The following is a 15,785-nucleotide window of genomic DNA, read 5'->3' on the forward strand; positions in this document are numbered from 1 at the left end:
ATCAGACACCATAAATAACCACTCATACGTGAACAGAAATATTTGTGGGCAGTCAACGGCACTAGAAGCTCAGTGGCTGAGCATGGGATTGCAGTCATGGTAATATCCCGGGGTCGTCGGTTCAAATCCGGCCTGGTGCTCTCTTTTTCAATTCCCCCGCAGTGCAAAAATCATTGAAACGTGAATTTGGGTAATGAACAAGCCATGGGCATATCTATCAGACGACGCACACTGGCAGAGACGGTCCTGGTAGGAATGTAAACTGGCTTTGAAATTAGGGGGGTCACACAGCCAATTCAGAGGTTGAAGTGCACAAGAAGTTAACACATGGCATCAATTACCAGCTGTGCAATATCATCCCCCCTCTCCCTCTTCGCATCGCTTGCCGGCTACTATTCGCCTTAGCTCGTTCCCCCGGGTACGGTTTTTGGTCTAATAGGAAGCCGGGGCTGCGGAGGACGGGTCTCTTAAACTCCCCTTAACGCCAATCACCGCGCATAACCCGAGCACAAGATTGATTTAGGGGCTGACTCACTGCGTAAAGGGGTCAAAATTTTGGATCCACAGTAGGTACCTGTTTGGATGTACTCGGAGATATTTGAACCGATTCTGATATGTAAATATTTGAGCATTTTGGATTCATCCGTAATTGGAGCTGCACGAACGAAACTAGATATGCGAAAATCAGAAGCGTCATGCTACACAGCTTTGCGCATCACCTTAGTTCATTTCGGGAAGTTACCTCTTAGGTTTTAAGCCAACCACTGCAACAACCAAACGGCAGCTGGCTTGTGTCTATCTGTTTGATTTTTGTGTCCACCATCGGGCACTGTGTATCATGTGATGCCGAGAACTGCTGGAGACGTCTTTTGTGAGTGCAACGTATGTACAAAGCAAGGGTCAATTCCAGGGACATGGGTCCCTCCAACGACTCGAGACTCACACTTGAGGAATGCCAAAAATGTATCAAGGGGCTCGTCTAGGGCTCGTACACGAATATTGGCTGCCGCTGGGACAGGAAAACAGCGTAAAATGTTAACGAATTTGGATATTCATGGTGCGTCTCAGTCATACTAAAAAGGCATCGCTTAATGACTTTGGCGTGCTATTTCTTGCACAAGCGGGCAGCTCCTCTGCCAGTGAGCCTTCTGCTTCGAGCACCGGCACAGGTCCCAAACCTGGATACTTCCGTGCTCTGCCACCAGATATTGAAATGTTCGACAACAACGAGTACGGGGAACCTCCTGGAGTTCCACTTCGTCCTCTCGATGTCCCCATGTAAGGTATGTCACATGAGGTCTACCATTCTCTGTGATCTTGTAGAATTGGCTCACGGAATACCCACTAGCTTCTTCACTGTGGCTTCCAATAGCACACCTAATACCAACATCCCCTTTCCTAGCAATGATATCGTTGATGAGGATAGCGATCATAGCGACCTCTTCATCACCCCTTCGAATGTTGATACTCCCGAAGTGCCCCACTTGATCAGTTTTCAGCCTACAAGCTTGACTGGAGCACCTATTCCGGCCCCTCAAACTCACGATGGAAGTGCCCCTAGGCCCCCTCCTGTACAGTTTTCGACGGCTACTTCTTCAAGTGTTCATTTATATGACATGTCCACCGAAGCTAGTCACGATGCTGTGTCTCAACCCAACGAGAGATATATGAGCCTCTCTGATTCTTGGATCATCCGCGTCCTTCTTCTTCTTGTTTGTTTTCTCAATCTTCACCACCACGTTGGAGTCCGTGCATGCAACCTGCTGCTATGGGTCTTTCGGAAGATTCTGATTGAACTCCGTATCATCAAATGCTTTGATGATTTCCCGGTAACTCTCAAAACAGTTCTGAACCGATTGCGCATGTCTCTTCCCGCTAAAATCTTTGTACTTTGTGAGAGATGTTGGCAACTGTTCCCTCATGGTGAAAATGTTCGCCACTGTCCACACTGCGAAATTCCGCTTTATCGGAGTTCTTTTGTGGACGCGTTCCAGGGGTTGATATGGGGGAAAGGGCAGAAGGTAGCAAAACCGAAGGTTGTTATGCCTGTGGCACCCCTCTCAGCACTCCTCGCAGGGTTTCTATCACGAAGCGACATAGAAGCTGAGGTCGAACAGTGGGGGTCTACTCATCGAAATATGGGTGCATATACGAGTATCATGGATGGCAGAGTTTGGAAAGAGATGAAGGACAAGGATGGGAAGGAGTTTTTCCGTATCAACAAGGATACAGGTGAGCTTCGTTTAGGAGTGACATTAAGTCTAGATTGGTTCGTCTTTCATATTCTTGTGACAGTATTCTTCCTAATCATTTTCTCAAAAGGTTTTCATGCCGTCGTAGTGTCTTTGCACCGACTCATTCAAGTGGTGTTTTATCATTTTGTTGTGCAAATCTCCCCCCGGAACTTCGGTGTGCATGCGAGTCGGATAAATTTGTTTGATTGACTCATGATTTCTTGAAATTCTAGCTATCGTACGAGTAATCTCCTACATGCCGGAATGACACCTGGACCACAAGAGCCTTCAACGGAACAACTACAACATCTCATGGCTTTGGTTGTTGACGATCTTATAGCTTTATATGAAACAGGGCTTTTTGTCAGGAGCCTAGAAAGTAATTTGCAGTCTACCATGCCAGTATTGCCTTCAAGGTACGTACACAAATAGCTTCATGAACCTGCACAGCTGCTTGTTCCCATATCAGCCGATTAGCGGGGTCAGTCATCTTCACACCGACTCGGAAGTCAGGGTTCAGGAAAGTGAGTCCTGACTTCTCATCTTTTCGTTCGGAGTTGTGAGGTGGCCATGGTCCCTTTGCACCGCTCATTCCCGTTATTGCAAAGATTCTTTTCTCCATTTCTCGCTAGCAGAGATTCAAACCAACATGGCTATTTTAAGTTGAGTTCCAATATTAATACATACCTTTGCTTTGCTCACAACCTTCTTCTCTGATTGTGTTCGATCCCGCGCCAGCTTCTTGGCAATTGTCTTGGGGGCTGATGCAAGGGTACGGCGCTTGCGTCCTCTAACAGCATTCACAGAAGCCCTTAACACATTTTCGGTCTCTCTGGACGTGTTTTCCACCCCATTAGATTCCATAGAACCGGTAGAAAGTTGAATAAGCGCGGGATCAATTGGAATCAGGGGGTGTATGGTGGATGCATCGGAGTTGAAACGCGTCCAAACATCAGCATGGTGCACTTTAATGTAAGCTAATCTATTTTCATCTGTCCAAGACGCCCAGAATTGGCGCGTTAAGACATCTGTGATCTCATCGGGGCATGCAGCGAGACTGGACAGATTCATGGCTGGTGGGATCGTGGGGAACGGAGGGGCCCGAATACATGTGTATTTACACGCCGATTATGTAACAATCTCACCTAATTTGCGTACATAAAGAAAGACTGCATACGTTCATATTCTACAGGCCTTCATACACGCATATTCAAACTTTACATAGGAACGCAATTCAGAGCTAATCGGACAACTCCAGATACCCGGTTATTTGAGGTCTGAATACGTCCCTAATCAAGGTCCAATTTTCACCCCCCTTTACGCAGTGACTGTGGGGTGTAGACATGTGAGTGCTGGAACACGAGGATCGGGAAATCGAACTATATATACGTCATCATAGTGGTCAGAGAATGGAAGGAGCTCGACCTTGAGATGGAGGTACAGTACATACCATGTGCACCTGCGGATTTCGAAATACGGCGGTCGTGAGGGTCCTGGAAATGGAGATGGACCTTTTTGTTTTTTTTTTTTTGCAACCATTTTTACCTAATTGTAATTGGCGCGCTGGGAAGGCCGCGGACCTGCGATTACGGTCTGGTGTGTATACATACGTATACCGGTCGACTTGGCCCCTATTCTTTTGAGCCAGACATGCAGTATCTGCATGCACACACGTCTGATCTGTCTTCGGATGATTTTGATTTTTTTTTTGTCCCAAAGGATGAGGGAGGTGGACGATGCTAACGAAACCTTCAACCAATATGTTGGTGTTAATGTTAATCAAAACTGAATTTTGTCATTTGCACCTTGTGACTTGTAATCTTATCCTCTTTGTCCGCCCTCTCTTGACTCCATGCCGTGAACCTGGCGGTCCCCATCTTCCCCTTTGTTCGTCCAAGGGGGCGTGTGATGAGCATAGCATTTTCCATCAGAGGACGAGGATTCTCGGTCGGCCGGGGGCGGATGGTATGCTCATATAAGATCGTGCTGCGAGCCCCTTAACCGGTTCCGAGATCGTTCCCTGGAACGGCAGGCCTAGCCCCCACGTTTTAGCAGCATATGTATATCGGGAAGCTGGACGTGCATGCGCTGTAGGGATGGGGGTTCGCCGGTTTGACCCATGGGATGTCATGAGAACTTATCTGTGGCTGTTGTTTGTTGATCACGAGCTACATGCAAGCACTCGGCCAGCACTGATGTCGATCTGCGGATCGCGCAATAGCGGGTGAGTGAGCAATTACCCCCTAAATTGGGATGTTAACAGATCATCGCTGGCAATGTGCTAGTGACCCATTGTTCAACCGTTCACCCGGACAGGAGGCGAATTTGTGAATGATGCTTGCATCATGGGGACAAGGAGCTTACAGTAGCTATTGCTAGGAGAGTCGTCTATGCCGGAACACGCGGCACGTACGGTCCATGGGGCCCGACGAAACTGGAGTTATATAGGAGGTTTTGGCTGCCCGAAACAAGTACTTTGTCGTGCACGAATTGGGGAAATTAGACGGTCTTTGTCACACGCGTTGCATGCATGCATACATGGCTCTCCTCGATCCCACTCCTTGTCATGACCGAATCGGACATAAAAAAAAACAAAAAACAAAAAAGAACACATTGCATTGCGGGAATCTAGAATTTCTTCTTTGTCGGCAAGGCCAGGCGTGGGTCCCAAAGATCGATTTCCCGGTCAATTCCTTGTTATGTATGTACTTGTACTTTTATACCGCTTTTGCATCAAAGAGACGTTGCAAATGGCTGAACTTGTATGTACTAGTCCTCATCGAGATTTCGAAATAAATTCTCAGATAAGGATAAGATCAGATTATGATAATTATTATCAAAATCCAAATAGGTCTCTAGAATCTCTTTGTTTGTAATCTCCTTCCGTTTCTTTGATCTTTCTTTCTTTCTTTTTTTTTTGAGGGGGTAATACTTATATATTACAGATCTTACTTTTCCCCCTTTTTGTTCCAAATGAAAAGCAGTGTTTTCCGAATCGCCTTGGGAGCCTTCAATTCCCCGGCCGGCCCAGCATTAATCGGGCCTCTCGTCATCGTCACCTTTTCAGTGAATCGATATCCGCTCCGTTCATTAATGCCTGCCTAGTGAGGAAAGTCACGAACAAAGAAAAAAAGTTCGAGAACTCCTAGGCCTAGGGTAAGTGGATCGTAACAAAGAGATCGATTGGACTTTAAGGAACGATATGCTATATTTTCGTAAGTGCTGGGCACGTTGTCAATTGGATTTCATTGCATTGCAACGTACGTACGTATCCGTGAGGACTCCGAGCCGCTTTACTTACCGTCAGCACCCCACCTTATTTCCCTCTCAGAGCAACGGTATCAGAATGCCATCTACAATCCGTATATATATATCGTCAACTTGTCTGTGCTCTTGCATCCTTATTGAGACTCGTGTTCATGGAGGATCGGCCACGCATGGTCGTGTGTACGTGTGATTGTAATGCTCCCTCTAATGCCGCCGTCCGCGGGTTGAATGAAGCCCATGCTTTCCTTCTTGGTAGATTGCGCCCATTCAGGAGTCAATTTAAACACAACCATTCCTCTCAAAGAGGAAGGCAATGGCGGTGATCGTGGATCGTGGGATCATCTTGAAGCATGAGATCTCTTTCAACGCTTTTGAAATATACACGCATACAATATACACACACACACACACAAACATTCATTAGGGTCAAATTTGGCAAGCGGAAAAAGATGGAAGAAGCAGCAGAAAGGAAGCAAAAGTCAAATCTAGATTCGGAATTAGATCGAAAAAGACTTCTTTTATTTTGCCCCCCCTCCCACCAGCGTAAAAATACCCCTCCAACGCGAACAGGAGAGGAAAAGGGAAGCAATGGATAGAGATGAGGCCGATTGGAAGCAGTGGGTATGACGATTGGAGAATGCTGTAAGGAAGTGAAAATGACGTGACGACAGAGAATTCTCGAGATCATGGGGGGAGTTAATGTCAGGATCGTATGCTACGCAGAAGAAGAGAATAGTTTGGGGAAGAGTATAGTAAGGTCTGCTGTAAGGTCCGGCAAGCGCGAATCCTCTAGTCAATTACTGAGCGGCGAGTTATTATAAAGTTGGCTCGAGCAGTTTACTGGTTTGATTCCTATCTCGATGATACCAATGAGTGATGGGTCACCCCATTGGTTGTATGATATCCGAATTGCCTGGCGCTGAATTGTCGATTTGGTTGAAGGGGATTATTAGGTTGTTGAGGAGTTTTGAGACAACTTTGGGAACAGGAAGGGTAGGCAAGCGGTCCTGCCGCAAGCATGCAAAAGGAGCCAAGGGCGAATTACTAGGATGTAATATACCCCCTCCCATCACTCCAAACCCCTTATTTGAGTGGACAGCACGCTCGGCGTCAAACAGGATTTAGACGCGCATGCCCATGCGGGGTTGCGACGACGAGCACCATGGGCAGAGACTAACGCTGTCAAAGTGCTCAACGTCTTTGTGAGGACTAGATGGATGGAAAAGAAAACGCTATATGAGTGAAGGACGTATCAAGGGTGACGTATCGTGGACGTACAGTCGCTTGGTGCGGCAGAAGTCGGGGTCTTTCATGCAGTATCGGCAGTTGCGACCATGCGAAATGGAGCGTTTGCAGTCGGCCTGATAGCAATCAACATCTTTTTGGATTTTGGTATGCGAGTGGCTGCATGCACGGTAGACAGTAGTCAGGTGGACGTTGTAGCACATTATGAAAAGATGAGGACTTCAAGATGCGAGAACGGTAAGCAAAAATGTCCTCGACACAAACGTATGGCGTCAGGACGTACAAGGATGAGTAAGAGTATTAAAAGTTGTTAAGTTGTTGCGTGTAGAAACGCGTTGGTGGATTTAGATGGGCGAGACGCGAGGACAGAAGGTGTCGTAGATGAGCGAGAAGAAGACTCTGGGATGTGCCTGAAGCTGTAGGTAAGTTGTATTCGCTGTCGATGAGCTTGGAGGACGATGGACATGGATGATGGTGGTAGGATTTATAGAGAGAGGCGAAGAGAGGGTTGCCTTTATTCAACCTAAACAGGAGATGCAAGTTTGGGTAGCGCCGTTGAAGGGACTGAATTAGAAGCGTACGCGAATATGGAGAGCGCCTTTCATCATGATATACGAACATCCTAGAGAGGAAGGGAGGACAAGCAAGGCTGGGACAATTTCCATGGCCCGATGGATGGTTAGGTTGAATATTGGACGTTCAACCCACGGTCAACGCCGAGCAAGTTGCCTTTGTTGTCGCGCCTAAAATTGGAAAGATGGTTCCGCCCTTGGAACCAGATTTCGCGAAAAAGCACAATTAAAAGCGCAGCTTCCCCGACGACAGATCAAGATCTTGTTCAAGCGAGGGAGAGATTGATCCCTTAATCATGCTACATACTTCTGCGTAGAACAAGGTACCTAGATTCATTGCAACCTCGAGATGTGGCTGCATCAAGCCTTTGTCTGAACAACTCAACCCGTCCCACCCAACCAATTACCCTGCACTGGCGCAACAGAATTCCTCCCAGATGATCATCTCTGCTCCTCCCGCCTTTGTCACCAAGGATACTGCTGGCTGTGCGAGTCATCGCTTGGCTATACATTGATACTAGCAAGCTTTCCTTTGGACTTTTTTCCTTTCAGTCAGCGTTGAATATCGTAACCGGCTTCAAGATCTCTCGATCTTAATCTCGCGCCCCGTTTCATGTTCATCACTCGGTCGCTGTCGTCTTCCTCCCGCAAAATGAAGTATAGCCGCCTATTCGGCACCAATGCACCGACGCCACAAGATGTACAGCTCACGCTGTTGATTAGCAAGCGCCGAGGTTCATTATGTCCTGATGCACATCAACTTCATTCGGAAAGACATTCCATGATGAAGCAACTATCAAATACTATCCGCAACTTGCATGAGTGCAATTTCTGGTCTAGTTTAGGGAATTGGAGCGAGGAATCAAGGTCCCGTTTTACAAAGGGAAGACTCATTGCTTTATCAACCCTCCTTCATCCATATGGAACAAAGTCGACTTAGCTGCATTTGTAAAAAAAAAATATTTTGTCTGATGCAACCCCTCCCTGAGTGAATCATTCTCGGCTGGGAATCGAAATTGAGACAACCGATTCTAGTACAAGACATTTCCCAGTATTCGGTGATAATGATGGGAGAACTGACGACGAAGCAGACAAAGGCTCGCTCGCATGGTTAGGGCACCAGAAGCGGCAAGTGCCGCCCCGAGATGAGGATAATTTAGTTTTCGTCCTTTGGTGGGCAAGGGAAGACTTTCTGGACAAAGTATGCGAATACGCCTCATCACTCTCCCGCCCCTGCTCCCGCTCAAAGTTTGGTACCCTTTGTACCCGCAAAGGCTTCAACACTTGTCGTCTACTGTTTCATTAGAGAATGAACCGCAAACGGTTGCAGACCTCAAGATTCGCATTGTAGATGATTTGCAGGTCCTGTCTGAATATGGCACCGACGCGTCTATGATAGGACTGTCAATTGATGGCTTTATGCTCCTCGACAGCAGTCCTCTAAGTCTGATACAAACCGGTGATATAGTAGTGTAATGGCCTTGACGGACCTATCTCTGTTAGGCATTAATCCCCTGCTTTTGTGTAGAATTGGGCTACTATCATCAGAGCCGTCGAGGTCTGCGAAGAAGCCGGAAGAGAAGAAGATCTTAAAAAGGAAATATGCATCAAACGGTGTCGGTGCGCCACTTTTTTTTTTGTTGGTTTGTCAGAATTTGTGCTAATGCCAACACTCCCGCGGACTCACATTGCCTTTGTAACTAATTAGAAGAATCTGAAATGCTCTTCTCCAAGAAGCGGAGGGGAGGGGGGACAGCTAAAATGGAAGGTTCTCGCACCGCCCAGGGATCCCAGGTTAGGTTGAAACGAAAGAGGTCATCGTCCGATTCTAGCTCGGATCCCTCATCTGCTTCTTCGTCCGATTCTAGTCATTCAGGTCAATCTTCTGATTCAGAAGATCCCTCCTCAGAGATATCATCTTCGTCTTCGTCTTCATCTTCGTCTTCATCTTCATCTTCATCTTCATCTTCATCTTCATCTTCATCATCATCCTCATCAGCATCAACATCAGCATCAGCATTTCCGTCATCATCATCCCCGTCTGCCTACACAACGAGGGCCACGGTTTCAACAGCCATACCAGAAAGAATCTCGGATGTCACGCTAAGCTCAAAGCACACTCGGTACGCCCTCAACTTCCAATGGTGATAGGTATTCACGTTAACGTGGTTCCTCGGCATCCAACAGCACGGGATCCCACCCATGTACACCTCCATGGCAAGGGAGTACGATGACTCAGAAGCGTAACCTTCGTCGTCGCAAGTTACGTCAAGCGCGCCGAGAGAACCCCTTGCGAGAATTGAGTGACATTCCTGATATTGAGACATTCCCCACCGAGTCACATTCATCAGGTCCTTTGACATCGGCTGGTGTGATACCCGACCATTCACACCCGACAATACCATCTCAATCTCAATCTCAACCACAAACACAAACACCCTTTCCTCCTCCAGCAGCCTTCGCGACCCCATCGATGTATAGCTTAAAAAATAAGAATAAGAAGAGAGGGTTTAAACAAGCTATGAAGAGAATCATTCCCACCCGAATTAAATTTGGTGATGCCCCCGAAACCACGGCACAGAATGGCACTGTAAGGACTCCTAAAATTCTGATGACCACATTGGAGGATGGAGACGAACAAAACTCCGATGAACATGATGAGCTGGAATCGAAGGGAAGAACTCTAAATGGAGCCACGGACGTCAAAACAAAAAGGGAACTCATCGACCAACCACCCAAACTTATTCCTCCATCTCAGCGGGTGAACCTTCCGGCGAACTTTATAGTGACATCCGTAGACGTCGAGTCAGATATTTGGGGTGATACGAACGGTTTCACGGGCCAGTTAGATTATGGGGCAGCACAAGAGGGAGGGGACTCTACCATGTTGTCAGATGCACTTGTGGTTCCCGCACGCAGCAGCACACCGAGTTCTTCTCTGACTGCAAGTGATCTGGCAAGAATCCAGGATTTGTTAGAAGATGGATATTATGATGCTAAATGGGGGTCGTTCAAGCATGTCGTCGATTTGTCATGCTTGCGACCTGGAACCCTCATGGCTACTCAGGTGCGTTGGTTTGTTTATCACTTTTTTTCTTCCGGGTTGGGAATCCCCTCTGACAGCATTTTGCTTCCTCAACAGGAATTGGGTATAGACCCATCGACACTCACTCCCAGCATAATGACTATCGTAGGGGTTGTTGACTCGGTGTGCACAGGGGTTCAGGAGGATGGAGACGTCAGGTTTCGTGTAAAAACCATTCCGAGGCGTGGTACGGCTGATATCGGGTTTGGGTTTGGGTATGGTAATGCAGGGGGCGACGGCGACGAAAGAATCGAGGACACAGAATTCGTTGAAGGGGAAGTGAGGGCTGTTGCTCTTGCTGAAGTGGCGTCATGGCGTGTGTGCGATATTTAAGTGGGATTTGAGACAGGAAGAAGTGTTGGTCACTGTGGTGGTCTTCTCGATGTATGAAGACCTTGAATATCTTTCATTTGCGTGTAGGGGATAATAAATCCGTTAGAACACGCATTGCCCGTGGTGGCTAACATTTCCATGTCACAAGCACTCATCCTTGACTGGGGTATGGTATTGCAATGGACGTCTGCTCAGACAAATAACAACAAGCAGTATAGTAGTCCGATCATCGTGCCTTCCTCATCTTGGCAGCATGCGCTGAGGTTCGTTTCTGTTTCTCTCTCATGGAAGCCTTCTTCTTGTTGCGTATGCTACCACTCTGCAAAACCATCATGAGGGGCTTATTCCTTGCCTTCTCCCTGTTCGTTAAGCTGGCCCCAGTTTCCGCTTTCTTCCCGAACTTCGTCGAGCTGAACTTCCCTCTTCCTTCGCGACCCTTCAGGACGGATTCCATTCGTTCTGCATAGTCCTGTTTGGTCCTCTTGCGCGGTCCCACGATATCGCCTTCAGAGACGAAGGCATGGCTAAGATCACGCACACCAGAAGCATTGGCATCTTTGAAGGCTTCGATAGCTGCCAACTTGCGCTTGGCGGCGGCACCTCCTCCACTCTCAACAGCTTTAGTGGCAGCCTTGAGTCGGAGGTCATCGATCATGGCGAAGTCGGCAGGCGTGAGTATCTAAGGCAACGGATGGATCAGCACGCAGGCAACACCCAGGGGGGGCGGTCCCCACTTTTGTGGTTGCAAGATTCGGGATTTGTGTCTCCACTTCAGCGCCCGATTGCATCATATCTTTATCCTCTTCAGCTTCTTTTCCATCTTCCTCAACTTTCTTCTTTCCTTGTTCGTCATCATCACTATCGCTGATCTCTAGGCCTTTGTCGCTGTCGGAATCAACGTCAATCCATCCACCTGAGTCTGACGAGCTGTCATCGGATTCCATTTCCCAATCTTTCCATTTATCCTCTCCGTCTGTTTCTGCTTCATCTGCTGCCTTGGACTGGCGCTGGTCCATCTGTTGCTCGAGAAGCTACGAATTGAAGTCATAAGAGAACCGTTCAGGGATGTTTTCCGTGCGTACCTCTAGTCCGTCAATTCCCGTCACGGCGTCGGGAGTGTGACCGAAAGGAAGCGGTTGCTGTAATCCAGCTTTCATACTGATGGTTGCCGTTTTGCCCTAAAACACCATAAATCACGCTCAGGGTCCGTGGATTTTTGACTCACTCGCTCTCGTCGCTTCAGCAAACCTGGCATTTCTTCACGGTACAGGCTTAACAGACCGCGCGCCGCAATCATGACCCCTTTGTCCTTGCTCTTCTTGTATTCTACAAGGTCTGCTAATAAATCTTGCATTTCCCCTTTACCAGGTGTTGGAAGAGGGTCCTTGGGATCGTTGTCATCCACGACACGATTAATAGCATCTTCAGTCACGCCTTCGACAAGAGCCTCTCCGGTGTTGTCGCCTCCCTCAGCCATTACCCATATTTGACGCCGGCATATTTCCCTGATAGCATTAATACCAGCCGCATGCACTCCTCCACTGGCACCAGGGTATATAAACTCACTAGCGAGTTTTCGAATGGGAGTAACGAGAACAGACGGCGGAGTGAGGGAGTGAGTGGACTGTGCAAGGCACGCGAGGATCGAAGGAATGGAAAGCGTGAAAGGCGTTAGATACTTGATGATGTAAGTGTAGAAACCGAGGATGCACAACTGATGAGCACCCATTATTCTACTCAGGAGTTGCATGATGAGTACTTTGTGATCTAAAGAAAATCTCTTGTCTAGGAAGTAATTTCAGCACAAGATGAAGAAAAACTTGGGGGTGGTCCGTACCGTATTTGTTGAGCAACGTATAGAGCCGCTCCCCAAATGACTGCGGATCATGTAATAACTGGAGGGCAGGGAAGTTCGGACTTGCTTCTTTATTTTCTTTTTCTTCCCAGAACTGCAGATATTGAGCGTGCTTATAGACTCAGCAGTAATTGTGTCACTTCACTTTCTTTGACTGTTTCTTGGCCTTGTTCAGTTTTCTGTCTGAACTGGCTTTCTTTTTTGTTACAGTATGTCTCCGTAATTCCCCTTTCAGATCCGGATCCTCCTCCTCTTCTTCATCGTCATCCTCACTTCCAAGGAAGAAATGGATGGCGGCACTTTGAACTTTGGTGACGGGATGGAGACACGCAAGCATCACTATTGATACTGCTTTAGCATCGGTCCTTTAATGATGTTAGCAGAATGGAACTAACAATTTCTTTGAGCTCACCAAACGCGCTTCTTCCATAATTCCTTCGTTAAATTGACAGCCCACATAGCTTCGTCCCTGACTTTGTTCCCTTCCGGGGGGTTATTGGCTGCTGCGTTCTTAGCACCACGAAGCTTCCCTTTGTCCCCTAAAACTTCTCCATCCATCCCTCGCTCAACCATCCCGAATAGCATCGCTTGAACCGCGCGGTTAAGCTTGTGATTTTTAGTCTTCTGGTTCGCAGTCTTCATAACAGTCAGAATTGTGTGCAGTATCGTGGAACGAAGCCCAGAGGATGTAGTAATTGGAAGGAGCGGGAACAATGTTTGGAGGAGCCTGAGAAGCAAGAAGTGCAGGTGAACATGGTGAAACCAAGAAAGATTGGGTTTTCGCACTCACTCGAGGGGGTTAATAACGCTCTTATTTCTAAGCAGAACAAGATTGCTAACCAGGACTTTTCGGGTTTCTGGGTTGAGGATTGCATAGTTCTCCAGCAAGAGAGTGGACAGTTGTGACGGATAATTGGCAGTCTCCTTGGGATAACATGGCGCTACTTGCGAAATAAAACCAATGAGATCCCTAAATTTCTTAGACTCGTCCTCGTCATCGGGCTTAATCTCGAATATTTGCCGAATGCTGTCAAAGTGATTGAGTTGTTGGAGAAACTTGGGATCTGATCAGGGTTGGTTGGAATGAATAAATACAGCAAATAGTCACACCTCCTCTCTGTATCCCTCGGGATCCCTTTTAATGAGGTTCTGGAGCTGCGGAAGATTAGCGACGAGGAGTGCACCCCGAGCAGTTTTCTGCTTCCCCATCTGGCGAATGACAGTCGAGAAAATTAGAATGTATGTGTGGCTGTGTTCACAGCCTCTCCTTCCCACGGACTTTCTGGTAGCCCGGTGTGAACCCGACCACATCGTTGCACAAATAGGAGGTGACCCGCCGAATCGTTGCATAATTCCCTGGCAGCACACACTTGTTCACCATGCGGCCCTCAGGAATTCGCCTCGCTAAACATGTCCACAATGTATTGATAAGGTTCCCAGACCGAAGATTGCCGAAAAGTACGACCACACGTTGTGCCCTTTTGATGTCGCTCACGAGCTGATTACATTTCGAAACTGGTTTTAGCGGCGCATGTGCCTCACCCTCACCCTAGCGCTCCTAAAGAGATCCAAGAGGCATTTGGGGAGTTTCTTAAAAAGATTGAAGCGAGCTCAATACGACCCGCAGACCAACCCGGGAGCATTTCTAGGGCGGCGAGCAGGGATGCAGGTCGGAATTTCTGGGAAGAAGGTGCTTCCAAGTATTGGAATCCCATCCCAGTAGAAGAATGGGAAATCGAGGCAATCGAAGTGAGTATTGCGCTAACGTCTCGTCTTTCCCTCCTATCCAATTCATGCCGCCCTTCCAACACAGAGTGGGGGCGCTGTAATGCCCTCCAGAAAAAACTAGATTGGGACTGTAATCACCTGCAACTATCCAGTAGCTTCTAAGGATCGAATACCTGGCCAAATGATTACACATGTCCCGACGAGAACACAATTGAAGTAGTGTACATCAATCTTTCTCCCCGTACGCGATGAGAGCCTTCTCGACTTCATCCTGGCTTAGGACTCTCCACTTCCCCCTACTTTTCTCTGGCTCTGACTCCGATGTCGAAACTATCCCAATCTCGATCTCGCCCGGCTTATATTCAGTCGAGTGAACCGTTGATAAAGTTTCAATTGCAAGCTGCGAAGAATTGGTCAATAATGTCTCTGTTCATCAGACCTCCACGTACTTCGATGACAGCATCCCGATTCAGAGTTTGTCCTGCCCTCTTGGCGTCTTCGCCGCCACTGCCATCGAGTTTTTTCCATTTTTTCTCCAACACATTCATGCTCTCTTGCTGTTTTTGGCCGGCGGCCGTGGCATGGAATCCGACGAAATAGCCAGCGGGATCTAGTTTAAATATTTGTGGGCCCAGAAACTCATCATGGCCAATGATAATCATTGCTACGATGGGCAGAATTCTGAATCAGATCCAACATGGAGAAGATGGTTGTACCTATGCCGAGGGGCCGCATCGCAGCACGTTGTGTGTAGACCTGGTTGATATTTGCTAGCCGTCGAGCGAGTGCATCAGGTGGAATCTCGTAGCCAAATTTGTACCGATGATCTGCTGCTTCCTGACGTGCCCGAGTGACTTGGGCACGAGCATCGGCTTGTTGTCACATAAGGATGAGCTTGGATGGGGATCTTGAACAATGCCTCACCGAGACGGCCTGTCATCACACATCCAATGGTGGGTGTTAGACTGAAAAGGTGGGTGACAGTCGAAGCGTCGAGCAGTTTGTCCTGGAAGGGATCAGTAGTGTAACAATGAGATGCCAGCCGAATTAGGCACCAGAACGTACTGGGACCTTCTTCTGGGTGATAACTACACTCGTATCCTTCCCGCGAACCGCGACAGCGGTGTGTCCCGAGCCTGAAATGGCTTTGAAAGCATATTCTGAGGCATAATGATATGGTCAATGGAAATCGTACGAGACGGGAGAAACTGCACTTGCCTACTTGGTAAAGGCGCCCCTCAGGTGAGAAGACGGTTAGGTATCTTGAGATAATTTACGACACATTGAGGGGTTAGTTATTCTGCAGCCATCGGCGAGCGTGCATCGGCACAAACCTGTCATAAGATGACCTTGACATTATAGGCTTCGCAACGTTATCAGTCCGTTGAAGGTTTTGCACGACACAAGTCGCGTTTCCTGAGCGAACGCGTAAGTTCGGGAGTGGTGTGTCACGGGACCTGCGGTTT

General features: G+C 47.8%; 6 protein-coding genes and 1 non-coding gene across 7 annotated transcripts; 4 read left to right on the forward strand and 3 right to left on the reverse strand.

The window, feature by feature from the left end:
- The first annotated feature begins 58 nt into the window (after window positions 1-58).
- Window positions 59-140, forward strand: EI90DRAFT_t96. Its single transcript has one exon. It is a non-coding gene; the product is annotated as a tRNA-Cys (tRNA).
- Window positions 141-667: 527 nt separating this feature from the next.
- EI90DRAFT_3049064 (uncharacterized protein) lies at window positions 668-2,605 on the forward strand. The gene is made up of 4 exons (XM_039059663.1): window positions 668-1,057; window positions 1,122-1,278; window positions 1,403-2,269; window positions 2,323-2,605. The coding sequence occupies exons 1-4, from the start codon at window positions 844-846 to the stop codon at window positions 2,438-2,440; spliced, it is 1,356 nt and encodes a 451-aa protein (XP_038918394.1). The 5' UTR covers window positions 668-843; the 3' UTR covers window positions 2,441-2,605.
- Window positions 2,606-6,679: 4,074 nt separating this feature from the next.
- Window positions 6,680-7,108, reverse strand: EI90DRAFT_382173 (uncharacterized protein). The gene is made up of 2 exons (XM_039067555.1): window positions 7,030-7,108; window positions 6,680-6,965 (listed from the first exon to the last, which is right to left on the reverse strand). The coding sequence occupies exon 2, from the start codon at window positions 6,947-6,949 to the stop codon at window positions 6,734-6,736; it is 216 nt and encodes a 71-aa protein (XP_038918395.1). The 5' UTR covers window positions 6,950-6,965; window positions 7,030-7,108; the 3' UTR covers window positions 6,680-6,733.
- Window positions 7,109-8,521: 1,413 nt separating this feature from the next.
- Window positions 8,522-10,736, forward strand: EI90DRAFT_3120841 (uncharacterized protein; the record flags this gene model as incomplete). Its single annotated transcript, XM_039063337.1, has 5 exons — window positions 8,522-8,790; window positions 8,847-8,938; window positions 9,027-9,441; window positions 9,506-10,385; window positions 10,461-10,736. The coding sequence occupies 5 exons, from the start codon at window positions 8,522-8,524 to the stop codon at window positions 10,734-10,736; spliced, it is 1,932 nt and encodes a 643-aa protein (XP_038918396.1).
- A 148-nt stretch (window positions 10,737-10,884) lies between these two features.
- On the reverse strand, window positions 10,885-13,834 carry EI90DRAFT_3153130 (protein required for actin cytoskeleton organization and cell cycle progression). The gene is made up of 9 exons (XM_039065847.1): window positions 13,702-13,834; window positions 13,382-13,647; window positions 13,004-13,318; window positions 12,737-12,956; window positions 12,574-12,685; window positions 11,962-12,521; window positions 11,819-11,914; window positions 11,471-11,767; window positions 10,885-11,415 (listed from the first exon to the last, which is right to left on the reverse strand). The coding sequence occupies exons 1-9, from the start codon at window positions 13,798-13,800 to the stop codon at window positions 10,963-10,965; spliced, it is 2,418 nt and encodes an 805-aa protein (XP_038918397.1). The 5' UTR covers window positions 13,801-13,834; the 3' UTR covers window positions 10,885-10,962.
- A 24-nt stretch (window positions 13,835-13,858) lies between these two features.
- On the forward strand, window positions 13,859-14,852 carry EI90DRAFT_3049084 (uncharacterized protein). The gene is made up of 4 exons (XM_039059664.1): window positions 13,859-14,049; window positions 14,117-14,340; window positions 14,405-14,719; window positions 14,769-14,852. Exons 1-3 carry the CDS (start codon window positions 13,971-13,973, stop codon window positions 14,438-14,440), a joined length of 339 nt encoding a protein of 112 aa, XP_038918398.1. The 5' UTR covers window positions 13,859-13,970; the 3' UTR covers window positions 14,441-14,719; window positions 14,769-14,852.
- EI90DRAFT_3280116 (20S proteasome subunit) lies at window positions 14,405-15,676 on the reverse strand (the record flags this gene model as incomplete). The annotated part of the gene is made up of 7 exons (XM_039066731.1): window positions 14,405-14,719; window positions 14,769-14,983; window positions 15,036-15,191; window positions 15,244-15,325; window positions 15,385-15,479; window positions 15,538-15,581; window positions 15,654-15,676. 7 exons carry the CDS (start codon window positions 15,674-15,676, stop codon window positions 14,546-14,548), a joined length of 789 nt encoding a protein of 262 aa, XP_038918399.1. The 3' UTR covers window positions 14,405-14,545.
- Between the last annotated feature and the right edge of the window lie 109 nt (window positions 15,677-15,785).

The sequence above is a fragment of the Cantharellus anzutake genome (genome assembly GCF_015039405.1).
Source record: "Cantharellus anzutake strain C23 chromosome Unknown EI90scaffold_14, whole genome shotgun sequence".
Classification (NCBI taxonomy): domain Eukaryota; kingdom Fungi; phylum Basidiomycota; class Agaricomycetes; order Cantharellales; family Hydnaceae; genus Cantharellus; species Cantharellus anzutake.